This window comes from Eutrigla gurnardus (genome assembly GCF_963514095.1).
Source record: "Eutrigla gurnardus genome assembly, chromosome: 19".
In the NCBI taxonomy this organism is placed as follows: domain Eukaryota; kingdom Metazoa; phylum Chordata; class Actinopteri; order Perciformes; family Triglidae; genus Eutrigla; species Eutrigla gurnardus.
In genome coordinates this window covers 12,933,628-12,961,359 of record NC_139930.1, presented here as the reverse complement: position 1 = coordinate 12,961,359, position 27,732 = coordinate 12,933,628, and the positions used below count along the sequence as shown (strand labels likewise).

The window sequence follows — 27,732 nt, the reverse complement described above, 5'->3', positions numbered from 1 at the left end:
CTGCTGCTCTAGATGCTAGTGTTTTAAAAAAAACAACACTCAGGAGGCCAACCTGCAGCAGAGTCTTCAGAAAGCAGCTTAAAGAAACAGGCTGCTCCTGATATGTCTGTACAAACGTTAACTCTCCGACCTACAGTCAGCATTTTTGATAAATGACACCGCAATCTGCTGTGTCATCTCCCGGCGCAGGACGCACTCATGACCTTCCTCGACCGGCAGTTCATGTCCAGATGCAGCTCCCTGCCGTCCAATCCACAGTCCTATACTACCGTGCTGAGGGAGGTGGCGCAGTCCGCGGGCATGGAAGCGGGGGCGTGTCCATCTGTCGGGGTGTCGGGCCCCACCAGAAGGGTGCTGCTATCTATGGAGTCCTCCCTCCCCTGAGAGGGCGGTGCTGAATCTGGCATGGGGCAAGAGGTGTTGGGAATAGTGGCCTGGACTCCGTCTCCCATGGCGTTCATCTGGCTCGGCACCATGGAAATCCCGCTGTGACCTGCAGGTAACCGATAAGACAGGAAATGAAGACAAGAGCCTCACAGTCTGCACACGATGAGATGAAGAACAGCATCTGTGCCTACCGAGATCCACGTAGAGGAGGCTGTCTGGGTTGATGGAGGCTTCGTACGGAGGAGGGGGGTCATCAGGATGCTGGATGTCGGGGTACTTGTAGGCTGCATATGGCGGGGGCGGCTCTTGGAAATGGAAAGCGCCTCCCTCTCCATCATCAGACAGATGCAGGGGAGTGAGGCCGGTGCCAAAGGCATCCGGGCCGTAGTCGAAGCCGGGGACTCGTCTCCCAAGGTTAAAGTGATGCACTGAGCAGATAAAAACAGACAGAAACGGAGGAGGACGTTGAAATAACTGCACTCACAATAAATCCACAACTTTAAATCAAAAAAACATATTGATATTTCTGTAAAATTGTCTATTACCAAAGCATTAATCTTAACATTACTGTTTAGAGAGTGATGTGCTGAATGCTTACGGTTTCCTCCGATCAGAGTTTCGATGCGTTCGCGTCTCCGCTGACGGAGCCTGTGCACCATGAAGAGCAGCAGAGAGAGGATGAGGAAGGAGGAAATACAGCTGACGATCAGTCTCATCCCGCTGGCCATCGAATCAAACAGACTGTTTCCATCTGGGGAAAAACGACAAAAAACCAGTAACACAATCTGCAAGCTAGATAGATAGATACATACTTTATTGATCGCTGAGGGGAACTTTTCTCTCGTCTGCATTTTTCATGTATGAAGACTGAAAAATGTGAAAAGCAAATCATTCATGACACAGGTTCCAATAAATCAAAATACTGTAGAATTGGGAGGAGCGCCACCTTGTGTAAACCTCAAAGAATGAATATTCAAGTGCAGCAGAATGTGGTATTACCTGGGTCCAGGCAGGTGAACTTGCAGCACTCCTTGGGATCCTTGCGGAAGTGCTGGCAGCCCTGCGGACGCTCGCACAGTGCAGCCACACACATCTCCGGCTCGCCGTCGTGACACGTGCAGCTCAGACACGGGTCGTCGCCCTTCGGGGTGAAGTAGTAGCCCTCGTTCACGACGTTGTCTTTTATATCTACACACGTTTGCCCTGTCAGGGGAAATTCTTTTACATCAACACGCAGTCCAAAATTAACATATAATAGCCGTCTCCATATTTCTGATGAAACAGACAAAATGAGCACATACTCCTCTTGCAGAGAAACGGGAACTTCTTGTAGCAGTTTTCAGCATGCCAGCTGTGCAGGCCTCGTTCATTCATGCTCTTGATCTGAAAGCGCTGCAGCTGGGCACAGAAGACATTGTCCTGGGAGGGAGATGCCTCCCCAAAATTGGTCAGACCCTCAGGTGGCAAAAACACCTGCATGGACCCTGTTGTGGAAAGAAAGAGACAAAACAGATTTAAGCACTACAACAATCAAGTTACAGAACAGTAGCTGGCTTTCTAGTCTTTTTTTTAAAACGTCACAGACCTTTGTATGCGACCTCCCAGCGGCCCTCCAGGGAGTGGTTCTGATTGGTGATCACATACTGGTAGCCCACCCAAAACCTTCAAAGCAAACCAAAAAATAATGTTGCAATGTTTAGATTTACTGGGTCAAATAGTCCACTTCAAGGTTTAGAAAGTAAGCCAATATTGAGCAATTTAAATGATGAAACTATTGGCCACTAGATGGCATGTAACCAATGACTACCAGGATCACTACCCCACCTCTGCTGGAACATGTTGACTGGATATTTATACTGTTTACCAACATAATTCACTAATATTTTACCATATTAGAAAAGGTAAGATTCTGATCTAGTGACGAGCTGAGTTTGTAGAGTGTTCTGTGAATGAAAGCATGCATTCTGTGAATGAAAGAACGTGTGTCCAACCAGTTACTTTCTGCATAAATAAAGGTCAAAGAAAAAAGGCAAAGAAAGAGAACTCACTTGCACTGGTCTCTGCGCTCACAGACTTTGTCGTCAAAATCCACCTCGATCTTCAGTATGAACTGCAGCTCCTCGTTGGTAACAAAGGTGGCCAACGAGCCGTTGACTTTCTGACACGTGTCCACGGCCTGCCAGTAGTTCTCGTTCCTCAGGTAGACTTTGTAGCAGCTGGCTGTCTTCTCGTAGTGGTGCCAGCCACTGGGGCATTTCTCTGTGGATGGAAAATACACTTTTAGCAGTGCAGCTACATAATCAACAACAATTAACAAGGTGGGGGTGAGATGCTTACTGTTGAAGCGCACGGGCTGAGCCACGCCAATGACGTCTTCCACCTGTTCATATCCGTTCCCAAAACGAAACCTCTCCTCCTTTATAGCTGAAAAAAAAAAGACTCAAGGTTAACACATTTTTCCTTCCTGTATTTGTTTTATTAAAAACTTTTTTCAGGGCACATCATCATTTTATGTTGTGCAACCTGTTAAGAGCCTGTGATGTAATGAACCAGGCATTTCATTTATCTGACAGCCTGATAGATGAACAGATAAACAGATAAACCGTCAGTGGTGCCTGCTTCTGCATGTCTGGTAAATCTATGTTCCGTATCGCGTGTCTGCAAAGGCCTTTTTTTGTTTGAAAATAATTATAATTTAGCTATAGGTTCATATATTTATACATGTCCACAGACAGTATGCACATATGTTGATATTCCTCATCTGGCTCATGATTTACTTCATCTGCTTCAGATCAACATTTCTTCTTCCTCTTTCTTTACAAGTTTCTATCTAAATCTCACAAAATATCAACGAAGTCAATACAGATTTGAGGAAGATAAACGCAGTAGCAAAACCTTAGTTATTAACATTAAAGCAGCAAAGCAGAGGATCCTCTTGTAAGGACGATGATTCATATCTAAACTCCCAGTATTGTCTACATACAGGAAAATCTAGCCTGTCGCTCTAAGGAGACTCATAAGTCATTGATGGCAGGATGAATCTGTAACCAGTTCTCCTTTTTATGCAAGAAAATGTGTGAAGAGAAACCATAACTCATCACTGCAATATTTTTCTCGGTTTACATTTTCCAATACTGAGAAATCAGCAGCAAGAGCAGCTGTACATAAACAGGGAAACTTAGACAGAGATTGTTACATTTCTTTTCAGTGAAATAAAAAAAAGCAACAGCAGCTGGCAATTATCTATTATTAGTCATGTGCTGAAAACTGACTGGTAATCATTTACAGGTTGTTTTTCAGCACTAAACTGATTATCTGAAATAAACTCAGGAGTCACAGGCTGTAAAAACCACACTGCTGTAGGCTGTAGAAAGAGTTTCTTCTGCTTAGAGAGAACGAAAGAGGAACACAGGCTCCCCAAATAAAGACAAACTGAAAACATAACTGCTGTGACATTTTGAAAATGCAACAGGTCTTTTGTTTGTTTGTGTTTGAACAGTTTGCAATGTGCACGTTGCCAACCGGATATCCAAATTAAATCCATTTTCCCTTTTTAACTTGCATTCAAGTAATAAGGCTGAACAGTTCCCACTGGTATTTGTCTAGCAGGAAATGGTGTGAGGGATTTCTCCACCTCGCCGTGTTGTTCAACTAAGAGCTAATCCCCAGCAAGAACATTGATTTCCATGCATGCTGTTGATTTAGCAGACAATAAGCCCTCACTGAAGCATGGGTGAGTATTGTTTGGGCTTCTCTTGCCTTCCTCTGTGAAACCTCAGCTACTCAGGCACACAGGGAATGGGAAAATACATGATGTTCAGCTCGTAAGAGTTTTCAACTGGCAAAGTAAGCATGCATTTGTGTAAAGTACCTTTCATGGGTGAATAAACTAACAAAACCAGTTACCTTTCAACAAACAATTCCTACTTTTATTGCCTCTTCTACACATGTGGTTTTACTGAGGAATAGATGGAGTCTATCAGTATATGCCATTGTTGGCAGGCCTACAGCGTTAACTCAACTCAAAGGCATACCGCTGTATGGAGGTCACATGGTGAACTCAATCCCCAATAATTCCTATTATGCGGTCAGAGATCCGGGGATAAGGTTTCTCTGGATTTAAGAGGGGAAAACAATAGGATTTCGGTCAAAGGCTTAGCACTGCAACATCAATACAGTGTTGAAGGGATCAACGGGCAGTAAACAAAAACACAAACACATGTGCAGTTTAACTCTGCCTCCTCCAGCCATCTGATGCCGTCCGTCCAGAGCTGCTACTTCAGAGTTTTGATTCCCTGTGCGGGATTAGGACTGTTTGACAGAGCAGACTTAAAGCCGCCTCTGTTTGGTGAAAGTTTATCGGCTGGATTGGACTGTGTTTGTGTTTTCAAACACTACAAATGTGCCTGAGTTGTTCTTCAGCAGAGTCTGGGCTGCATTTGCATTCACTCCAACTGGCTACTGTTCATATGTGGTCCACTGAACATGGATGTCGCCTGATTAGATCCTTGGGTCGCCTTAAAAGCATTCTGGGTGCGTTCACACCTGTATTTAGAGCCATTGAGCTGTGATCCGATCGTCCAAGTGTGAAAAGGCGCCGGGTGTTACTATTCTTTCCAGAAAATCAATCATGTTATGAACGTTAGGTAACAGAGTGGGCGTAAAGGGGCTTAAGTGAGCTATACTCACGGGGACAGTCCATCTCGTCACTCTTGTCCTCGCATGCTGTCCAGCCGTCACACTGCCAGGACATTGGGATACACTGCATCTTCCCACTGCGGCAGGCAAACTGCCCGGGGCTGCAGCGCTGCTCTGAAACACAACAAGAAAGGAATTTGTGTGGTCAAATCTGCATGCGCATGACCTTTTTTCCCCCCCCCAAACAAGAGAAAACCATTTCAAGTTGGAGTCCAGCAGTGTTCTTCCTGATAGTGACTAGAGTGCACACTGAGAAAATAACAGTCAAATAAGACAAACACCATCACTGCACTAGTGAGAGGAAATCAGGGCCTGTGTGTCCACCAACGCTTTATTTCCAACTGAAAATGTCGGGGGCTCTTCTGAAAACGCCCAGCCGGCAGCTTTGGTTGCGTCTGGTTGCTATGATACGGAATATATTTTGAGATGACGGCACAAGCTACTTGTTCGAGACGAAGGGCAGGCTGAAGCACTAAGGGAGAGAGGACGGACTCTAATATTAATTATCAGGTTCACAGTTAAGCTAACGTTGGCACCAATTAAAAAAAAAAAAAGGCTGATCTGATCAGATAAGGAGAAAAAAGCAGTGCAGTGCAACTCGCATTTTTCATCTGCAAAACCGATACGGTGAGTAAATATACACCCACTTCCTGTCATCACGTTGACCCACGCACCGATTCAATATTCATATATTCAAGAGACAGCAAAGGAGATAAAAGATAGTTAGTTAAAGTTAGAAAAGGGATCCTAAGAAACTTAAATATGCGTGTCCACCAAAATCAGACCATTGAAAATAAAACAATGGGAGTTTTGTAAGCATGTCTTCAATAAATACATATAAACACATTATAATGAGTTATAGGACAACTGGAAAGACGTGGCATTTACACACACTTAAGGTCTTTTTGTCTGCTAATAGCCTCCAGCAACACAGGCTGTTCTAAGTGGGACTCCACCATGTGCGGTTGAGAGATGCCTCTGTCTTCCTCCTGTGATGAAAGATTTGCTCTGTCTATAAGCAAGGTCCCAACATCATTACTGATCACGAGTGACAACGTTCAACCAGTTGTCACGCTCTTGTTTTGCAGAACTTATAATACAAACTATATTAGCTACTTAGAAAACAACATTTACATGTATTTTTAAGCATTACATATTTTTACGGGAAGGTTCTAATTACAATCTGAACATATTTAAAGGCTGAAACTGAAAGAGCAGCCGACATATTCTAACAAAAAATATCAGACAGCCACTACACTAAATTATATATACTGCGTGCTTACCTGACAATAATCTTGCCAGAGCTAGCCGTGGACCTGAAACAAATAGAAACAATAGAGTGACTATCCTGTATGTCAATGTTTTGTTTTTCGGGGACAATTCTCATCCTGTTTGTGTTGCTCAATAAAATATCTATTTGTACTGTCAACACACTCTCTGGCATTTGTCGGCATTTGTCGGTATTTATGATTTCCCCAGTAACTTTGCCCGGGGGCGTTTACATTACACACTCTGTTCATGGATACAGGTGGTTATGTTTACCTACAACGGCGCTAGACCACCCACTTATGTGACGAATGCGGTGACGCTATTTTTACTTAGAAAAAAAAAGAAGCTCAGGGCTATTTCAAGCGTCTATTGTTTCATCTGTGTACCAACCAGCCCAGGTGTCATTCCCCCACACAGACCAGACTTCAGCTTTGACAAGACAACATCCTACGCTGGGCTTTATCTGTACCAGGGTTCCGGCTGCTGCACCAATTAAACGATTAGCCTAAAATAAAACAAACGTGGGCATTTGGCTTGGAAATGCACTGCATAATTCAAATGTCACACAAATAATTGAATTTACTTTGACAAACCAGATGCAATTAAAAGTTTTCCCACTATTTCCACCATCATTATGCAGATACACCCATAGCATTGTTTTACGAAACTGTTCAACCACAGCTTCTCTCTAATAAAGCCCAATGGGACAATTGGTCAGGCTTTTCAAAAAACATGACAAATCATATTTTCAAAAACAGGAATCTCACATTACACAAGAAAAGTAACCTTGTTGTGTTCTACTCCTGTAACGAAGGTCACAAAGCTTGCCTTATCAGGACATATTGACTTCATTTATATAGTTTATATAAATGAAGTCAATATCATTTATACATATTGTTTGTAACCTTGATTTAAATCGCATAATATAAAGACCAATTATGCCGGTCAAATTTCCTGTTTTCCAAAAGTGTACAAACAAGTTGAAGGTAAACCAATTCATGTTTAAACAGAAAGAAGCTGAAGCAGGACATCTTTTAAGAGAGTGAACACTTCATGAGGCCGTGCTATAATTCACTATAAATGATGAGAACAAACAGTTAAGGCTGAAAAAAGTCGACCTATCCTTTAAGGCCATCCTTAATGCAGATCCCCTTCCCCTCTTCCTCAAAGTCCTCTCACACAGCAGACGTCACCTTCTTAGTTAATGCTAAGTGGATTGAAACGCATTACAGGTCCGTCTCGGTCTCCAGGGACTGACTGCGTTATCATCGATCCCATCGAGCCTGAATATGTGTCAAAATGATGGATAACATAAGAGACCCCGTATCCCAAATGTGATGTTAATGGTTAATGCGTATATATACAGAATAATAGACTAGGGGGGGAGTGCTTATTATGGCCTTCAAAGATGATAGTCTGTCTTATTTTAACTGCCTTGCAATGTGAAAATATAATATCTTTGAACACCTTCACCAGAGGGAGATGCGAGCCTTTTCCGTGCCCATAAGTGGCTGCAGACCCACCGACAGCCAAGGACTTTTAAAGTTGACATACTTCTTCCAATATTGTAATAAAACTTGTTGCTTTGCTATGTTAGCTAGCTTAACAATCAAAGGAAACCCAAATTCATCTGGTGGCCTGTTTATCTAAAATCTAGCTGGCTCTTTTTAAGTGGCATGTGTGCACAAGTCCAGAAAATAAACGCCTGGTTTGCACTCGCCTGTGGTTTAAAGACTTGCTGCCTGCACTGATTACTATTCATTCTTTCTGTGCTTTTTTTGATGATGCTGCTGCTGCTTGGAAATTCACAAGATTAGACTTTATGCAGATACCGGTAGCCTAGCTTTAGGTTATCAAATAGTACATGCTGAAGGCACAGTTTTTATTATTTCTTTTAAAAGCTTCCATCTATAACAGCTTCCAGTCGAAGTGCAGTGTCTGAATCTGCTGTGGTTAACTGCCTGAACGCTCATCCTTCCCTATTTGTTTAATGGGGACTTTATATCAGAGATAACTTCATATTCAACTAGGTTCAGAGACAAGCTAGAAGATCATGGTTCATAAATGTTCACATGCATGATGCACACATGGTGTATGTTACGGCTGTATGAAGTTTCTGAATCACTGTATTAATGACTGATGTATGACAACGGTAATAAAGCTTTTCTCTCACAAGCCTTGGATTTTGTGATACCAAGTGAGTGAACACTGGCTACCCTGAGATGAGTGAGCCTCTGCATCGCTTACATAACCAACAGGAAAATACAATAATGACTATGAGACTGCCCCAACTCAGTCCGACTGAAGTATAACTGTGGACTGGCCTTGTGTGCCGCTGCATCATCTAGCTGCTGATGATTCATATCAACACTAAGGCTCTCTGTTAGAAGCAGTGAGTGGGTATGGGCTTACATTTCTGTCTGTCTTTATACCACCTCACATTTAAAAGCAATATGTTTTCCTCGTACTGTGTGGAACACACTCCGAGCCAAATTCCTTCAAAAACAGTCGTTCGAATAAAAAGCTGTAGAGACTCAGATTTACCATAGTAGAAGAAAGTGTTAATACTGATCGTTTCTAGTGTTACCGGGACAACAATGGTGATCTTTACTGACCTAGAGCATAAAATAACCATAATCTATCTGTAGGCAGCTGGTGGGACATCAGGTACAAGAGGATTGGCTTTCAAAAGGGTTGAAATCTCTCTTCCAGAGAGCTCAACAATACAGGAGAGGGACAAGAGCAAGATGTTGCAAACTGTTTCGTGGGCCAAGGTGAAAGGGTCTTGACAAAATAATTAATTTAGTGTGAGGTCTCATTGCCGATAGACATCAATAAAGGTGATAAAACATACTTTGAATATTTGTATCTTATCAATTTTAAGTATTAAAATCAACATATTTAACACTTTCCTTACTGGTGGATCCCTTTTCTGCCATTTCATGCCAATAACTCCAGGATTATAGTAATGGTATGCTTTAAGTCTGAAATAATGGTACTTCAATGAGCCAATGAAAGATTCTTGGCTGTTCTACACCAGAAAGTAAATTATCTGCACCAAACTGCTTATTAGGTTGTCCTTGGCAAAACGACTGCTTCCATTTGGAAGTTGGAAAGAGATACAAATATCAATGGACCACGTGCCTTTAGAAAGACAAACATAATGTAGGTATGTCCAAGGTTGAAAACGACATAATGTATACACTCTGTGAAAAATATATACAGAAAATCCATTACCGGTAATTTATCACAGGGGGAACCCTAATGTCCCTCGATATTTTGCCAAAAATAATAGTTTCCTTTCCATGACATCAACAATAAATTGCATCCTTGTGGTTGTATTCAATTCTTCTCCATTTGGCTCACAGCACAGTCACTGTCAACTGCAACTGTTGTCTTTGTCATTGAGGTATCAGGTGAACAAAAATGTCTGACTGTGGACGGATGGTGTTTGTTCCAAGTTAAACTACAGCCAACTGTTTTGTCCAGAACAAATAGTGATAAACCAGCCGCCAATGTAACACAAACGCCTCACTCAGCCCCACAGACGATAAACAAAGTTCAGCGGACTGGTTGCTCAAGTTGATGGCTGCAATGTAAGATTTAATTCTTGGAGTGGCGGTCATGTTCATGCTTACTTTGCATGGTTGAGAGCCCATACTGTAGTAGCTTGGTTCGGTCTGACCCACATCTTCTGAGTGGTCTCGCATTCAAACCAAACCTACAAGCTGCCCGCAGCTTCAACGAGCACATGTGCATGTTTCAATTATTACTAAGCAAAACTCCCACAGCAACTAACTTTTGCCATTTCATTTGGCAGTATGTTGAGAGAGAACCTGGAAAAAATGGCCGCATTAAATCATGTGGACTATGTATTTATAATCATGAGATGCATGTCCCTGACATGTGGTGGAAGTGACACACTAAAAGCGACCAAGACGTGCAAATGTGCAAACCACAAAGCGACTGCACTGTGTATATGATGATATCTATTTCCGTTTTCACATTTCTCACTTAATTTTGCAATATTGTGCACTGATGTGAAAAAAGACAACACACGGAGACACATTATTATGCATGTGAAACTTACTGCTAAGAGCTAAACTAATCAGAATTTAAATTAAAAGCAACTCCGACAAGTTTCATTTGGATGGAGTGTGTAAAGGCTAACATTCAAAAATGTCATTTTACTGGCATACATCCAGAGTTGGTTGGTACAAAACTGAAGGCTAACCAGCGAGCAATTATATTGCCACTTAATTTTACGATGCATGTACCTTTGCTAATCAGCAGCAGTAGATTTCAGATACTGGAAGACACTGTAAAATGGCTCAAGCCCTGCGGTGCGACGGGAACGCTTTTCCATGCTCACAGCTGCTCAAACATTTTTAATTGAATGAAGTTTCAGCAAACTAGATTAATCTTAAATTTAAATCGTGTGGGTATCAAGCTGTGGGAAGCCAACACTCAATGCATGCTCTGCAAAAACACACCCTCTATGACAAAGCCTGCACAAAATATGATAAAACAAGTTGGTAGCCACCCCTGTAATGGCCTTGGCGTGAAGGCCACATTATCCCCCAAACAACTACTAGTGTGTCAAACACAGGGAATAGCCTTTGCAAAAACATCGGCTAAAACATGGACGACAGATAACCTTCCCCTTTCACTCAAGTTATTTTTTCAAAAAGGGTGTAGCGTTCACTCAGAGTAAATACTGAATTCACCTTCGAAAAGATTAATAATTACACTTGATTATACTCCATAATTGAATGCAAATGAATCACAAAGAGCTTCCTAATAGTGACATCATATTTGCCCAAGAAACAAACACAAATTAACTATAAATTGCGTGTACTCCACTTTCTTGGCTACTCCTTTTTATTAAGCCACACAATAACGGTGTTTATTCACGATGTCAACTGCTAACAGCAGACAAACAGTAGATGATTGGGGTTGGCCCAGAGCAGGCTGACGCATTATAATCATTCATTCCTGCCTATGTGCAGATTAAGTTCTCAACACTAACAGGTAATGACGGATATTAGCCATAGGGGTTGTGCAAACTGTTACATGGAAGCTGCGTGTATGATTTTATCTTCTGTGAAACTGCAGGACAGAGTCCAGAAAAAAAAAATCCCCTACATGAACCTTAAAAGTATATCTTATCTGATCCTGGCTTCTCCCATCCACACGGTTGTCAGGATCACAAGATCAGGCCTACAGGAAACCACGAGATGCTTCTATGTTGTTGATGCTTAAAAGGAATCTGGCAAAGGCTATGCAAGGGTTTGCATTCAAAGCACGGAGTACAGGCTTTCAATTGAGACAAATGAGTGAACTAATTTCCTGGTTTGATCTGGGGAAAAAATGGCAAATTTTTTGTAAGATGCGACTACCTGAAGCAGCCTATATAGTGTGCCAACACTGTATTGAAAGTGTCCAAATATTTTTTTTTAAACAAACATGCACAGCATGCAGTTGCTTCATGGGGATTTTGGTTTTTAAGTCAGATCATGTCTGCAGCCACAAAGAAGTGTCAGGACCATATTGTGTTTATCTCTCGGATGCAACTGTGTAGCTAAAAGGATGAGTCGATGAGGGGGAGCTTTTGTGATGCAGGAGCCTGAATTTCGAATTACAGCTTCACGTCTAAGCGGACACGCGCACCAAGGGATGCGGTAGAGGTTAAACACAGTTAGGTTCAATTGTTTACATGCCCGTTAAGATACCCTACCTTTTATCAGGAGTTAAGTTAAATCTTTATGATATATTACCCCAACACAGCTGTAGCATTAAGTGTCAACGCAGCTTATGAAAGAGAGGCAACGGTGTAACGTATTTATATCATTTCAAATATAACATTAACGTGGTTATGTTGACTGTATAAATCTGTTTTTGTCGATTAATTATCGCCTAGGAGATTATAGTTTGCCTACTTTTCAATGTCCATTTTTTACCGCTACAACTGCGACAGCAAGGCGGTCCTCCACGCCGTCCAGCAGCGGGTTAAAAACCACCGGAGTCCCCGGTTCATCCAGCAGGCCTTTCCTGCTGTAATCTGTTTCTCCCACTTCCGAGCCCATTGGGAATGTTCGCAGGGTGGGAGGAAAACAACTGGGATTTATTTACCTGTCCGTGGCGGGTCCGTTAAGGTGAGGACGAAGAGAAGAGAGAAGAGGACGAAACTGCTGCTGTCAGCCTTTGGCAACATTTATCCTCCATTCATAGTAACTCCTCTATCCAAGAAATTTAAACCATATACCGTGGATCTGCGCCGCCGCCCTCTCCGAAATTATAACGTTAAACGCGTAACACAGATAACACCCATGTTATGCACTCAAAGCGGCGACTAACGAAGTAAACAGCGTCTAACGAAGCACACAACCGCACCGCACGGCGACGCGGTTTGTGGTTAATCTCGCCGAGCAGCTAACGTTAGCTAACTGACTCCGCCGTTAACGTCGTCCGTCCTCTGCCTGCTGCTCGGTGTGTGCGTGTGTGTGTGTGTGTGTGAGGAGAGCGCTGCTAATTCAAGATGGCCGCGGCCTCCCATCACAACAATCCCAAACATTCAACACTGGCTATCAGCTGGAGGAGCTGCCGGGGCGGAGTTTAGCCGTTTATACCCAGTGACACACGACTCAGTGTGTGTGTGTGTGTGTGTGTGTGTGTGTGTGTGTGTTCATTGAGATTATTATGAGATGGAAGCAACCCAAAATATTATAAATGAAAGGATGGCATCGACACACAGGGCTTCCTCATCAGAGGAAGTGTGATTGTACTAATTAAAAAAAATGTAATAACATAGTTTACCTCGACGTCACAAATTTCAGTTAAACTAGTTATTTCACTCAAAGCCGGCATGAAATGAGATTTGGCTTTTCCATTTGGGATCCTCGAGAAATCCTTAGTACTAACATTGCATGAATATGCATTTCTACCCAGAATGTTATTACCGGTATATCATTTGTTGTATTTCATGGCCTTACTTCTCTTCCATGTGTCAAATGACAAGACTGTACGTCTTTGAGGGAGTTAAATGGCTTACTTTTGTTATCATATTTGAAAATACATCTTATGTCTTTACACCCGTTTCAGGTTTTAAGTATAGTACACTGCCCACATGATGTGGTATGTTAGGGACCATGATCATGCCATCAAAGATCATGTACATAATCGTCATGACAGTATAGATTTAAGACAGATAACAATATTCAAACCTTTCCTTTCACTGCTTTTATGACAGGAGCCACATTAAAGTCGACACATCGTCTTACAAGAAATACACATGCATATTAAACAGTCACTGTACTAAAAACAGGCTTGTGTAAGTATCATGTCTACAGCTGAGTCAAAATTGTGTCTGATATACTCCTCTGGATAACATCCCTGGTTATGAAAATAGGACATTTGAACCACGACCATGAACCGTGACCCCTGAAAAGTTGTTAAATCGAGGTGTGTGTGTGTTTGTGTTGACTTCCCCAACAGGACAACTTCATTTGATACACAAAACAAAAAAATAAAAGATTTGGGGCATGTTTATTTGTGGCTGTAGCCTAAACACAGAACAGTGTGACTAGGCCGAAGCTTGCTTATTCACAGTTTGGTTCCCCACCAGTAGGAGGTAGAACAGATCTAATAATAACAATGTCATTGGTGATAAATTGTATTATATTATTTTGTAGACCTTTTTGCATCCAACAAGTCCAATTTTATTAGAGTTTAAGAAAAAATGTAAAGACTTATGATGTGGAGCCTTTTCCCCCAAAAAAGGGCAAAAAGAAACATTTGTTTATATTATCAGTGAGTTGTCCGATTTTTAACCCAAACACAATAGTTTGATGTTGTGTTTGAGTAATTTATGATGTGCAGAAAAACAAAATGAAATGTCATTGCAACGGGATTATAATCATAGTAACATTAAAGAATGTGCTTTTGGGTAGGTGGCTGTGTGGCATGGATAGCAAACGTTGTGAGAGAGGAGACAGCTGTACAAAATGACAATATGAAAAAATAATAAAAATGGGACGCTTTTTCGGGGATCTAAATCAATCCACCTGGTAACAAAAAACCCCCTGAAAAATTCTTCAGTCCTCTGTGAATGTCTTTATCCAGTCCTCCAGCGGAAAGATGTGCTCTTCAAATTTGAGAAAACTGGGTCTGCACAGTTTGTGATAAAGTTCTCCATATTATAATATGTCTGTTTTTGCAAAATCCCAGCAGAGAACAGCTTCTCTGATTTAGAAATAATCAGAGGCTTTCCGTCTCTTGGGAAGTTGCAGCAGATCGTCTGTGAGTGATGTAAGGTCCTGAGAGCTCGGTGTCTTGGCTTTGGTTGGCGTTGGTGTTCCCGTGGGAGTGGCCGGACCACCGAATGGAGACTTGGAGCCAGCGGTTCTGTGTGAGGGCGATGGGGTGTAACTCGCTCGTAGTGCTTTGTCCGTGTATTTGCTAGACGTCCGATTAACGAGCCTCTGCAGGGCAGGGGTGAGGGCTGGGCTCAGACCTTTAGGCGTAAGACTGCGAAACAAAAGTTGGTGCGGTCAGTAAGTTTATAATAGTATCAACTCCTTCACAGCTGCACTAATAAAAGTAAAAAAGTAGCCTTTAAATAATTTAGAATTTAAGCTTAACTGTCCATTTTCAAGACAGAAGTTGGTGTAGAAGCAGATATAATCAGGAGAGGGTCAAATGTCATTACCTTGCGAGGTTCTCTGTGACCTTTCGCAACGCTTCCTGTTTCTTTGCACGGTTTTTAGCCGCAGCTTCATTGGCCATCTTTAAACCCAGCCGTTCTCGTCTTCCTGGTTCTGGAATCTTTTAAAAACAAACACATATTCAATGTCAACATTTTACAAATATTATATATATATTATTTTTTAATGTATGATTAACAAATTGTCACAGCTGCTACTGAAGGTTCAGTACCTTAAATGATGGACCATGATTCCTCTCAACATATGGGGAGTCTGATCCATCCAGACGAAATGGGGTGCTCTCGATTTCACCCCAGGTCATCAGAGGCGACTCGGCTACACCTTAAGGGAGAGAAACTGCTTTGAGAAATCTACTCAAATGTAGGAAGTTGCTGAAGGAGCATTTTAAGGCCCACACATTTAGTGTCATTCGTCTCAGGAATGAAACTGAAACCCACTTACCTGGTGCAGGGGACGGCATATTTTCAAAACCATATCCATTCACTGTTGGGGATTCATGTGGGATGAGCTCTTTCCCATCAGGGCCTACTTTACCCTGTTTGAACTGGACAGAAAACATGATACATCAGACTTGAATCAACACTTTTTAGACTCCCATTCAAAGACAATTCATTCACAAGAAAGGGGCACATATAGACCAAAACGTACCTGTGCATTGAGGGCAGCAGCCTGCTGAATCTGGCTTTTGTTGAGAGCTTTGCTGAATGGGTCTCCAGCAAAGCGTGTGTTTTTGTGAATTACCTCTCGTGGTTTCTTAAACAGAGCGTCATCGTCGGGAACACCTTATTAACAAATAATGAGAAAACAAATGGAAATCATTTTTTCTCCCATAGCTAAATCTGACTTATTACACGCCTCCTATCAGGATTTATGTCAAAAAAGTTAAGAAAGAAATTCCATCCAATTTGGTCTTCTTACCCTCTGGATAATACATCAAGGCATTCTTCGCTTTATACTCCCATGTCTCAAGTCCAGCTTTGACACATTCAAGCGCTGCCATCTCCATTGATGGTAATGCAAGGTTCTCTTCGTGGCGCTGAAAAATATCAGAAGTGTTTAGAAATGTTTCCAATGTAGCCCAGGGGCGTACCATTATTTTAATAATCTTCTGACTGACAGTGATCAACTGTAGCAGGAGGAAGCTGCAAATTGAATATTACAAAAACATTACATGCAACAACTTGGTGAAAGGAAATCAAATTAACATTTTTATCAATTATAAGAAAATTATCAGCACACCTGTAATCCAAACAAATAATATGCTTTTAATTTAATGTACGTACCTGTTTGTATTCAGCCTCAGCCTCATATAACCAGGAATTCCTCAGCTTCTCCTTGTCTTCTGCCAGATCCATTATCTGCTCAAATGATGCATTATCCTCACTGGTATTTTTAGCAAGGAAGCGATCCAGACAGGGCAGCTCTTTCTCTTCCTTGTCATCATCCTTGCTCTCTATAAATACAACATCAATAGGAATAAAATACCTTTCAAACATTCGAAAAGTCCATCCAATAAGCTCAGTGCATTGCTATGTTATCTGTTCTTCATCTTAAAAATAAAGTAGATACTTACCCCCATCCTTATTACCATGAATGGAGGAGGGAGACCCTGAGCGGCCCACTGGCGTCTCGAAGCTGGCTGGTGTGACGTCTTACATAGAAAGAGGAACGAATGAGGACACAAAAAAGGTGTAAAGCTCTTTCAGATTACATTTTTTTCAGTCAGTAAGTAAGGTATAACAACATGACAATCCAGTGGTGAATTTCACCTTCATACTACTCACATGGTGCAGAAGATCGTGGTGTGGATTTTGTCAAAGATGATCCATATCGGATGGATATCTCTCTCATTCTCTCCAGGTCACCAGTTTCCTCCGCATCAAGATAGTCCTTCTGCGCTTGCAATTTAGTCACATCTGGGAAGAAGTCCCTCTGAATGATCTTCTCTAAACTCTGTTGGGAGTAGACGGGTGGATGGATTATTAGTATTACTACAACAACAACAATGAAGAACAACTGTAGAATTGACATGTATTTCTCATTTCTACTCCATCTTGTATTCGTTATAGTGTACGTTTGACTACCGATAGCTCGTCCCTCATTGTCTGTATATCTACCTCAATGTACTCCTCTTCGTCGAGGACTTTTCTCTGTGGCTTCCCCTTCTCATTCTCCTCGGGTTGTTGTAGGAGAGCCATTGTTGTGACTGTTACAGGGACTAGAGTCCCAGACAGCGCTTTCCTCACGCTGGCGCTGCCCTCCATTGTAGAACCTGTTAGCCTCCGGGGCTAATCGCTTTTCTTCAACGACAAACACAGAGTGACTCGAAACGCGAGGAACGCAGTTAAAGTAATTTAAGTATAACGTAACGTTTGAGACTAGGCGAACGTCAGAAACGGTCAGGTTATCCAGTTAGCTAGCTAACTGTCGTTAGTTACTGTCGGCTAAATTCAAAACCAGCGTACAGAAACGTAATGCGTAGCTGGGAAAGTCGAAATCGTTACGTCACCGGAAGTTTACAGCCTCTCAAGACCTTTCCAGTATAAAAGATAAAACGATATTTCCGTTATAATAATGATTATAATAACTATAAACAATAATAATGACTTGGAAAAAACGTAGTGTTCTGCAATGTAATGATGATAATGGTGTTTCTATGTTAAAAGTCAGATGTGGGACATTCACTTGAGAATGCAGTACTGATATTACCCTTTGTAAAGGAATCTGTGGTTATATTTAAAAATAAAATAGTAAAAAATAACAATAACAGTAACACTACTCATAAAGGATATTGTATTTACCAAGCAATACCCAGGGGTTTCACTCTGAGCTCTGTTATCTGCCCACATACAGACTAAATACTATGTGAGCCCAATAATCTCCCGAGCCCCCAGACTGACAATCACTGGTACCTAATAATTGATATGTGGATCTGTGGACAATTTCCTCTTTATTGTCCCACACAAAAGGGTGTTTGAGCTAAAAAGAGAAAATGTTTAACTACAGTGAAATAAATCAATTGTGTTCAGACGTGTTTTAAATTGATATGACGCTTTAACTTGTGTTACAAATTGTAACAAAAAACGATACCCAATCTCTCTCAAAAGAACTTTATTTGTTCTCAAGGACACTTTTTTTTTCACACAGCAGTGCAAACTATAACAAATTAGGATTTGTCGAGCTGTTATATTTGATAACAATAGCAATAAAAAATCCATTGAATTTATGTAACTCAGGCTCAGACACACACACATTCACGGCCCTCTTCTTTTTCAATGTTGCGGTCCATATATAGGCTACAGTACAAAATTTAGTTTTCTGTGTTTCCCACACAAAATGTTAGTCTTTTCTGACGCCTCCACTTTGCTCTTCGGTTTTTAAACCAAACCTACCAGTAGAAAAAAGATCATGTTATTTAGTTGTGAATTTCTTGTTACCTGAACTATAGGCTTCTTATCTTGTTTGGCACATTGTGTATTTACATTTAAACAAACATCATTGAACATTATTCTCAACACAAGCATTATTATTAAAATATGACAAAGTTAGGTGAAATCTCTTGCTGTCATATCAAGGTTGAAATAAATCTTTCAAACTTGCACACATCCTAAGTTATGGCTTTTGGAACAACAAACACTCTAATTTGTTGACAGGCTAAATGTGCTAGTCTTACCTCTACTCTTTCCTCCCTTAAGTGCATGAGCTGCGCTAGTTTCTCTCTCGTTGTCACATCTGGATACTGGTTCTGCAGGAACAACTCCTCCAGTGCATCCAGCTGCTCCTCGGTGAAAATAGTGCGGTGACGTCTGGTTCGCCTCGGCACCTGGTCGGATGGCTGTTCCTCCCTGTGAGGATCTCCTAACCTGCATGAGTCTTTGAGCATCACTGGGGGCCATGCGTACTGACAGGCTGCAGGGAGGAGACTGCATTAAAACATGTGTCAACATACGTGACTCTTCTCATAAAGAGAATAGGTTTGGTCTTACCTTCATGGATGAAATCAGTTTGGTATATGTCTCCACAGTGGGAGCAGTAGCAGCAGCACAGGCACGCATGATGAACAGCCTCCGATGTCTGGCTGCAAACCGGACTCACTTCGTTCTCTTTTAGTCCAGCACCACTTGTTCCACATGTCCATCTGTCTCCATTCATATTTGGATATTTGCTCAGTATGTTTTCAATAGTAAAAGGAAACTTTTGCCTCTCCATCCTGATCAGTCCATCCATCACCAAAGAAAACACAAACGGCAATATATCACAGGATTTTGTAACACAGTTCAGGCTTAGCTGCTCTTCTGCTTCTCCTCTCTCTACGACGGCGTGTCAGGCCCTTATAGTGAAATTGGGAGGCAAAAAAAAAAAAAAGAAGTAAAACTATAATCCCCCCTGTGGACCAGACACATAAAACGGTTGAAACTTAATTCCGAGCTAATCTGGGCAGTTTTGTGAAGAGGTTAGGGAGGACGGCAGATTCAGTTAATCTTGCCTCATTCCTTTCTCCAAAAGAAATCAGATTTCACTGCATAAAATGAGAAGTGGAGAGCTCCTAAGATCCTTATTGTTGGGGTTTTAGAGAAAAGGGGATTGCTCGGTATTAGAAACCTGGATTTAAAGATGAACGCTTTTTTTTTTTTTTTTTTGGTACGGCCTGAGACTTGTGTTATGCTGAATTTAAGGATTAGCTCTTAAATTTATATCATAATGTTGCTTTCCCATTTAGCTTTATCAATGAATGATACAAATTAGTAGATATATTCAGTAAATGACACTGAAAATAACAATGCATACTAATTACACACAGTAATTAGGTCGTTGAATAACTCATCCTGCTAGTGACGTGTGGTGACACTGATAGATTTGTGTTATTACTGCAGATAAACACAAATGGTCAGAGTAAATTGAGAAAAAGGGGTCCCTCCATGTGGTTTGTATTACGATCATGCATCGTGTGTCTTATCTGTGTGGTGCAGTCTTTCAGTCTCACTTCTCTGACAATGTGTGCAGCTGAGGTAAAGCTATTACAGGTTAAATTCCCCCCCCTCCCCAACAAATCCTGTGATTTCATACAAGGTAATACACTTTTTTTTTCTTCTTCAGAGAATTAATGGATTTCCACAATCTGTCTTAAGCTCCTCTTATAAGGGCTTTTGAAAACAGATAACAATAAACACCATCCCGTCCTTTTCACTTGGGTTTAATAGCGTCCAGATTGTTGATGTATAGTTTGTGGAGCATGTGAGATCGCTATCTAGCAGATATTGTGGTCCTCAATAGAAGGAATTGTACCACATCCGCGTTGGTTCAAACAGTTCAAAATTCATTACTTGGGATTATAATAATAAAGGTTCATTTTGTTGCTGTAACACCAATGTTTGGTACAAGAGGTAAAGAAAAGTCACCACGGCCCACATGGCTGATACAGCTTTAGAAGATGTTTTAGGAGCTGTGTGGATGGCTCTCTTCTATTTTAAAGGGATTTTCACCTATAATCAACAGTTCAACTTTTATTTCTGCTAAACATTACTTGTGGTGCATTATAAACTGTTCTAATCAACTAAAAATACTCTATATACTCTAAAAATACACAAGCTGAAGTGACATAAAACACCAGGCCAAGGCTGAAAAGAAAATGTCTTGTCTTGTCTTCTCTGCCTTATCATGATGTGTGATGTTGCATTATGAAGCAAAATATGTTACATATTATAATGCAGAATGGTGATTGAAACTTCAATAATAATAAACACAAATCAAATCAGTAAAATTCAGACATGAGACACAGGATTAGAAATACACCTGCACGCTGATTGACTAACTGGACAGAGAACCACACACGGCATCAGACCAATCACATGTGAAAAAGCTCAGTGTCTTTGTTCGCTGCATGGACCAGGACCGGAAACCTCCTGGAGAATGGGAGACTGAAGCTGTGTGACCAGAAGAGGCAGGGGATCAACCTCCCTGTTGTTTATCTCAGACTTGCTTGTGCATGAAACATGTCAGATAGTGATACCCTGGGGACTCCGGAGGAATCAAGAAAAACAAAGACCTGGTTGCAGGAACTCCATGAAAATATAAATATTGTGTTTCTTTCTTTCCGAGTCGAGTGTCATTTAGCCCTCTATTAAGGATAAATGTTCTGTTATGTAGAACTTGTTTGTTTAAATAATTATTTAATGTATTATAAATCATTTTGTTAATCATCTAATTTTAGATTGCATCTGGGTGAAATGCAACACCATGACAAACTATAGGCCACATCACATGGAAGCACAAAGCTTCACAATTCTGTCTCAATAAACCATTTATAAATCCCAATACTGGTACAACAACAGATTCTTCTTTTCTAAAAGCAGTGCATATACAACAGAAAATTGAAAAAAGATATATGAGTGAGTATGAAGCTCAGTACTTACACATAATATGACTATTTTCACATACAATAGACTATTTTTATACACATAATCAAAATATTTCAACAACAAACAAACAAAAACCTTTATTTTATGTCAAACCATGTTTATTAAAAGGCTAATGATGGTGAACCCAGAGATTTATGACAGGAACTCAGGATGCTGCCACAGAAAACTGAAAATGTCCCTGGGTTATAACAACAAAGGACAGCGTTGGAGGCCAAAGCAGAGTCGTGCGCCCCCGTGCGACAAAAGACTACAATGCCCACCGTTGAACGGCAGAGCGACACGGCGCGGCAGGCAGCCCGCAACTCGCGATAACTCGCGTCGGGGCAGCAGATGGGCGGAAAAGGCGGGAGAAGACTGCCGCTTCCGCGTCCGCGCACAGACACAACAGTAGGGCAAAATGGACGATAAGTTAATATTGGCTGTATTTAATTACCCAGAGCTGTACAATGTCACTTTGCCGAATTACCGTTGCACGGAAAGTAGGGTAAATGCTTGGAGAAGCATCAGTATCATACTGGGTCTCCCATGTGAGTATTTTTTGTTGTTTTTTGGTTTATCACAACTTTACTGACAGTTATTTCCTAGCCTATGTTGTCGTTGACGACTAAACAAACAGTAATAAGAAACTATTAGGTGTTTATGGGAGATGTAGGCATTTCGCATTTGTCATTCAGTTCATTTTTAGCGTTTTAATCGGTTGCATCCGCGCGAGTACAGCCCGGTGGCGGAGATGCAGCCGCGCTTACCGTGCTAGCGGTACCAGGCGCAGCTCGCACGCTGTAGGCCGCGTTACATCGCACGGCACGGCCCGGCTCCGCTACTGCGCCGCCGGCCGCCTGCCCAGCGAGGCACGGCGCAGAAGGACACCGCGGCAGCGCCGCGTGCTCGGTGTATGCACCAAGTCCGCGTGCCTTTCGTCATTGACGCCACGAGCTCCACATAAAGTGTCGTGGAAGCGGCGGCGGCGGAAGCCCCGCGGCATGGTAGAGGCAGGGGACGGGGGCCCGGCCAAATGTAATCAGACGCATGGAGTCATGGTCGAGTTATGCATGTACATGGATGAACTAACAATGACCTCCAGACAAGACCAACATAAAGACAAGTACGTTAAGCCTTTCTTTATGTGACCTTGTCCTTAAAGTCTAATGATCTATTTGATTTTTGTTACTTCGATAAAGTAATGTTTTTATATTTTGGTGGCCCGTTTACAGTACTGTTACACGGACTGTTTTTTACACAGCCCCATAGCCTCTTCATTAGGTACAATACACAATACAATACAAACGCAATCCAACACATTTGCCCCATATTCTTTGTTCAGGAAGAATATAATAATAACTTTATTCATATAGCACCTTTAAAAATAGAAGTTTATAAAATGCTCTTTGACAGAGCAAAGCAGAGCACATACAATCCATACACATCAAAAGAGTAAGAGAATATAGAGAAATATATCTATATATAGAGAGATAAATATAATGCTCAGTTTAAGCTAAAACTTTCCGATTGATGTTAATTGAACTGAAATGTTAGTGTTGTGTTCAGTCTAAGCCAAATACCACAGAATATAATCAGTTTGTCTTTAATATAATACATTTGTCTTTTGTGAATAGGATAGTATAGTTTAATAAACTGAATATATTTGGCAGCCACATGCCACAGAGAATATTTAAATAGTAAAAATTAATACACTGTGTGATCAATTTTTACATTTTTGTGACTGCAAAATTGTAATTTTCCTCATTTCTGTGCAGATTTTCTTTTAAATGAAATGTCTTGCTCCTTACACTGTGATATTTAACTTTTCTAGCTGAGGAGTGTAAAAGAAAATGGAAGAATATGAGAGACAGGTACTTGAAGGAAGTCCGAATGGAGATCAAAAGTAAGAAACAAGGAGAGATCGTGCAAAGTAGATGGAAATATAGACAACTTATGAATTTTATCGCACCGTTCACTGGCTCAAGAAGCGGAGTGGCAGACATCTGTGGTAACGACGATGACCACGACAATCCTGACAACGAATCTGGCAGCGTCGAGGGAGAAACCACGTCATCCGAGGCAGTCAAGACTCCACAATCTGTCACAAAGGTCCCTGTGAGTCAACCCGACCTCAAGCCCCAGGTAGTATATGCAACGCAGCTCCCTTCAGTGTCTCAAGACACACAGATAGCCCAGATGGCTGTCCTGGCTAAGATGCCATCGGGTCCACAGACCACTCCCATCAGCAAACCTGGACGGAAAAGACGCCTGATTCAGGAGCCACTTTCGTTGTCTTCTTCTCAGAGTGCACAATCCCCCACAAAGTGGCTGGTCAAAGACAATGGCGCCTCGTTCCCCAACAGGCCACGGGATGAGGATGAACTATTTCTTCTGAGCTTTGTGCCCGCTCTGAAGCGACTCGCTCCACAGAAAAGGTGCGAGACAAAAATAAAGATCCAGCAAATTATGTACGAAGCGGAGTTCAACGTTGCACAGCCAGGATCTCAAGAGAAACAGCCAGAGCCATCAACGCAGGACTAAGCCAAAATGACTATTTTTATACTTTATTTTGCATTTGAAAAAACTCAAAAAATTACCAAAATCTCCATTTGTCTTTTTTTTGTGTGTGTCTTGATGTGCATAGATGAGTAAGGCTCAAATGAAGCAACAGAACAACAGACAGATAATGAATACCATCTTTATTTACACAGCTTGACTGTCAATCGAGTGAATTTACATTTACAAAAGTGGCTTCATGTTCAACCAGCCAATCCTCATCTCCAGTAATAATTACAGTATTTTACATTTAATTACAGTGACAAACTGAGCAAAACCCCAAAAAAAGACTACAATTAAGAGGAACATACAGAATTTATATTTTTAAATTAATCTTCCAACTGCTTACATGCATTAACAGATTTCTTTTTATCTCATCTAAAATAAAGAGAAAATGTTTGATATCCTTTTCCACAAAACTTGTATGATTTTGGTTAGTTTTGATAATCAGGTAAATCAGACTGGATAAAAACAAAATGTTTAGTACATTAATGAACAGAGAGAGAAATTGGAGGAGGCACATGCTAGTATTCAGAGTATACCTGATTCTTTGAAACGAGAAAAAAACATGTAGGCTGAAAAGACAACATAAGGGAATGACGTGTGAAATCCAAGTTTATGAAGACAGAACACTGATGGTCTTATTTTGTTTAGCAGAGTATATTTTTTAATACACCAACAGTACCAGAACAATACTCAACGAAGAGCACAGAGAATGATCTCTTCCATTTATCTCACCTGAGAATCCTCCTGTATTTATCTGATTTTTTTTTTTTAAATCAACAAAAAGACATGTTCCATCAAGCAGCATAACCTTTGAATCCGTTAGCTGATACAGTTCGGGTGGCAGAAATAAAACAGAATTTTGATGTGGCGCTTTGCAAAGCAACTGTGTTATGAGTTAAAACATTAGGCAACCGATGTTATGTGGTTCACCTTGAAAGTTTTATCCAATAATTAACATATACCTTTATTTTGAAAAAACCTGCTTCACTCCCTATTTCAGTTGGCTTTGTGTTTGAGATAGAAAATAGTTACCAGAAAGGAGGCAGAGTCCCATTATTGCAAACCGAGATGATGTGCAATAATGTCAAATGTTTTGGGTTAGCCAGATATGTTGTCTTTTCCATGCATTTATGCAATCAGCAGCCAAAACATAATCACCAGAGCGACAAACAGGAAGAGTCGAGACAGAAACTGTTCGTCCATGTGCTGCGGTGTCCCAGGAGCTGCTGGCAAGGAAATTAACAGGTTTAACAGAGGTTATTAAATGTTGATAAAAAAAGACAGAGAGGTCATGGTGAAGTGTTAAAAACAAAAAATACCTGGAGGAGGTCTGCCATCGTTGATGTTAAAAGCTGTAGCAAAAATACCAAATGGAAAGGCACCAATTCCAAATGACATTTGGAAACCTCCATCTCCAAAGCCAAACCCTTGAAAGCCCTGTGAAACATGTATTTCACCATTAGCATCAAGACGTGAGTGGAGTCTCTTAATGTCTAGCCATATATTCACAATATCGGAGGTACAGTTCTAAAGACAGTGAAGTGTGACGCAACAGCCAGTGAAATTTGCGATCATTCTCATGAGGCACCTGGGGGATTACCATCTAATGGATCCCAGTGGGAAATGTTCTTTTGGATAAAACACAGGTTTGCACTGCCTACATCATTCTACGTGGTGGTTTCATCATGAATGCATAATGTTACTCCACAGCTGACACAGGCGAACCACATACTGCTGCCTAGCAATCCTTTTGTTGGTATCAACAAAGTACTGAGCTGGCACAAAATCATAGACTTTTTTTTAAAGACCAAGTACTTACACCACGGTTTTCTGGTTCAGGCCTCTGCCCTTGTGGTCGAGGAGGTGTTCTTTCTCTATAAAACAAAACCAAATATCGTATAAAAAAAAAAAAAAACATGATTACACCAACTTGCATTATTTATACATTCATAACCATTTAAACACTGTGTTGTGATTACTTAATACGATAAAGTCCAGAGTCAGCCTGACAGCACCCACAAGGTACACACCTGGGGTCTTGTTGACCTGTGCTTCCACGTCCATATAAGGGGATGACTTTGTCTCGGCTGATGCCTGCTTTACACACTGGACATACTTGTCTGTTGGGTCTGGTCTCCAACCACTGCATAAAAACAAACGATACCAATGCCATGACCATCTGCATCAGTTATACACTATCAATTACAGTGATTGCCGTTATAAATGGTGAAGAAAGAAAAGGATGGCTTACCTGATGCAAGCAAGGCCAACTGATTGAGAGGAAGTGCAAAGTAAAATAAAAGTTGAAGAGGTTTGATTAGTGAAACATTCCGAGAACAAAGTGGCTGTGCAAAATATACAACATTTACTGGAAAAATGTCCTGTGCTCATAAATGAAACATTGCATCACCCAGTTAACATTAAGGGGGAGCTCGGCTACTAAAGAAGAAAATGGCTTCCTGTTGAGGGGATTAAACTTTCTTTTAAAAATGAATAGCTAAATTGGCTCTGTCGCCACTGATATCAGACCAGATGCTAGAAACCGGTCCTGTCCTGAATGGACAGAACAGAAGAGTATGTTAAGGGATGCACCTGGCTGGAGAGGTTAAACGTTTTTATATAATTGACCAAGGTGACATAATGAAAAACCTGTCTGCTTACAAATATGCCATGTTACAGACAATACGTTGTAAACGGCAATATTAATTCATCCCCAAATTTAAGTGATTATCGTTGACGATGTTTATTCTAGAGAAGCACTTAAATGCCATGCCCCACAGGGCGTAGACTAACTTTATTATCGGTACATCTAACACACACGTAAAGATAAAGGCAATGCGACTGTTGAAGGTTGTTGTGTTGTAAACTGATAGTGGCCAATAGGATGTACGTGGATAGAAGGGTGTATACCCAGATCACCAACTAGACTGACCTACATTTGAACTTAAAGGCTTGACTGAGCTGGGAGTGTAATGCAAAAGTGTAAACAGGAGTCACAGACAGCAGCTCTTACCAGAAGAGATGGCCACACAGGCTGATCACCGCATCCTTGGCGGTGTCCAAACATATATTACACTCAAAAGTGCTATCCTGGTTGCCACTGTCGGCCGCAGTGGAGCTGCTGGATCCGGGACTCGGGTTTTCGGTGGCTGCAGCAGAGCCCGGAGCTGGAGGGGGGGCAGCGGTGGCCATTTAATGATAGTTCCACTCAGCGAGATGTGTGGTGACTCCGCTGGCACACCAGCGCTTCAAAATGAGTACATAGGGAGGCCCAGCGGATGGAGGTGTATAGCTAACAAAGAGGAGAAGACGAGCTTAATGGAATAACCGTTACAAAAGGAGAGAAATCGAAGTAAACCCACTAACTGCTAGCTAACGTTAGCTCCCACCTACGTTAGCAACCGAGGAAACCGACAGATTCACGAACCGAAGACAAACCAACAATCTTCAGATATAAAAACGTTAATCCGCAGTGTCGTTCCGAACGTTATTTTCTTTTAACTGGAAATGAAAAGTTGAGAAAAGTTGAGAAATGTCCTTACATCTCGTTGCATCACACATCCGCAACAACGTTAACCGGTAGTAGATCCTGGGGAATTAAGGGGGCGTGGCTACGAGTGAGTCATGCCTATCACGTGACCACGACAAGAGGCTCCACCAATCAAACGTCAGTACTTGTTCAACGTTACAAATGG

At 41.3% G+C, this 27,732-nt stretch overlaps 4 protein-coding genes across 10 annotated transcripts; 1 reads left to right on the top strand and 3 right to left on the bottom strand.

Annotated features, from left to right (window-relative positions):
• Nucleotides 1-27: 27 nt before the first annotated feature.
• Nucleotides 28-12,835, bottom strand: dgcr2 (DiGeorge syndrome critical region gene 2). 2 transcript variants are annotated; one of them, XM_084036045.1, is made up of 11 exons: nucleotides 12,487-12,835; nucleotides 6,369-6,401; nucleotides 5,077-5,199; nucleotides 2,725-2,811; nucleotides 2,436-2,646; nucleotides 1,973-2,049; nucleotides 1,689-1,871; nucleotides 1,387-1,590; nucleotides 986-1,138; nucleotides 579-815; nucleotides 28-493 (listed from the first exon to the last, which is right to left on the bottom strand). In XM_084036045.1, the coding sequence occupies exons 1-11, from the start codon at nucleotides 12,566-12,568 to the stop codon at nucleotides 261-263; spliced, it is 1,623 nt and encodes a 540-aa protein (XP_083892171.1). In that variant the 5' UTR covers nucleotides 12,569-12,835; the 3' UTR covers nucleotides 28-260. The 2 variants fall into 2 exon arrangements, with proteins under 2 accessions (XP_083892171.1, XP_083892172.1); XM_084036046.1 differs by lacking the exon at nucleotides 6,369-6,401 and having other exon boundaries at nucleotides 12,487-12,834.
• A 702-nt stretch (nucleotides 12,836-13,537) lies between these two features.
• ess2 (ess-2 splicing factor homolog) lies at nucleotides 13,538-19,319 on the bottom strand. Of its 2 annotated transcripts, XM_084035406.1 has the most exons (12): nucleotides 19,064-19,319; nucleotides 18,751-18,986; nucleotides 17,195-17,350; nucleotides 16,862-17,030; nucleotides 16,651-16,728; nucleotides 16,361-16,530; nucleotides 15,996-16,113; nucleotides 15,726-15,859; nucleotides 15,519-15,621; nucleotides 15,289-15,398; nucleotides 15,062-15,177; nucleotides 13,538-14,880 (listed from the first exon to the last, which is right to left on the bottom strand). In XM_084035406.1, the coding sequence occupies exons 1-12, from the start codon at nucleotides 19,302-19,304 to the stop codon at nucleotides 14,601-14,603; spliced, it is 1,911 nt and encodes a 636-aa protein (XP_083891532.1). In that variant the 5' UTR covers nucleotides 19,305-19,319; the 3' UTR covers nucleotides 13,538-14,600. The 2 variants fall into 2 exon arrangements, with proteins under 2 accessions (XP_083891532.1, XP_083891531.1); XM_084035405.1 differs by lacking the exons at nucleotides 18,751-18,986; nucleotides 19,064-19,319 and having other exon boundaries at nucleotides 13,553-14,880; nucleotides 17,195-17,553.
• Nucleotides 19,320-21,816: 2,497 nt separating this feature from the next.
• On the top strand, nucleotides 21,817-24,309 carry LOC311030232 (uncharacterized protein). The gene is made up of 2 exons (XM_084035877.1): nucleotides 21,817-22,023; nucleotides 23,307-24,309. The coding sequence occupies exons 1-2, from the start codon at nucleotides 21,894-21,896 to the stop codon at nucleotides 24,014-24,016; spliced, it is 840 nt and encodes a 279-aa protein (XP_083892003.1). The 5' UTR covers nucleotides 21,817-21,893; the 3' UTR covers nucleotides 24,017-24,309.
• On the bottom strand, nucleotides 24,158-27,648 carry rnf185 (ring finger protein 185). 5 transcript variants are annotated; one of them, XM_084035878.1, is made up of 7 exons: nucleotides 27,580-27,648; nucleotides 27,051-27,329; nucleotides 26,289-26,307; nucleotides 26,068-26,180; nucleotides 25,857-25,911; nucleotides 25,357-25,474; nucleotides 24,158-25,263 (listed from the first exon to the last, which is right to left on the bottom strand). In XM_084035878.1, exons 2-7 carry the CDS (start codon nucleotides 27,227-27,229, stop codon nucleotides 25,166-25,168), a joined length of 582 nt encoding a protein of 193 aa, XP_083892004.1. In that variant the 5' UTR covers nucleotides 27,230-27,329; nucleotides 27,580-27,648; the 3' UTR covers nucleotides 24,158-25,165. The 5 variants fall into 5 exon arrangements, with proteins under 5 accessions (XP_083892004.1, XP_083892006.1, XP_083892005.1 ...); XM_084035880.1 differs by having other exon boundaries at nucleotides 24,158-25,260; XM_084035879.1 differs by lacking the exon at nucleotides 27,580-27,648 and adding an exon at nucleotides 27,431-27,561.
• Between the last annotated feature and the right edge of the window lie 84 nt (nucleotides 27,649-27,732).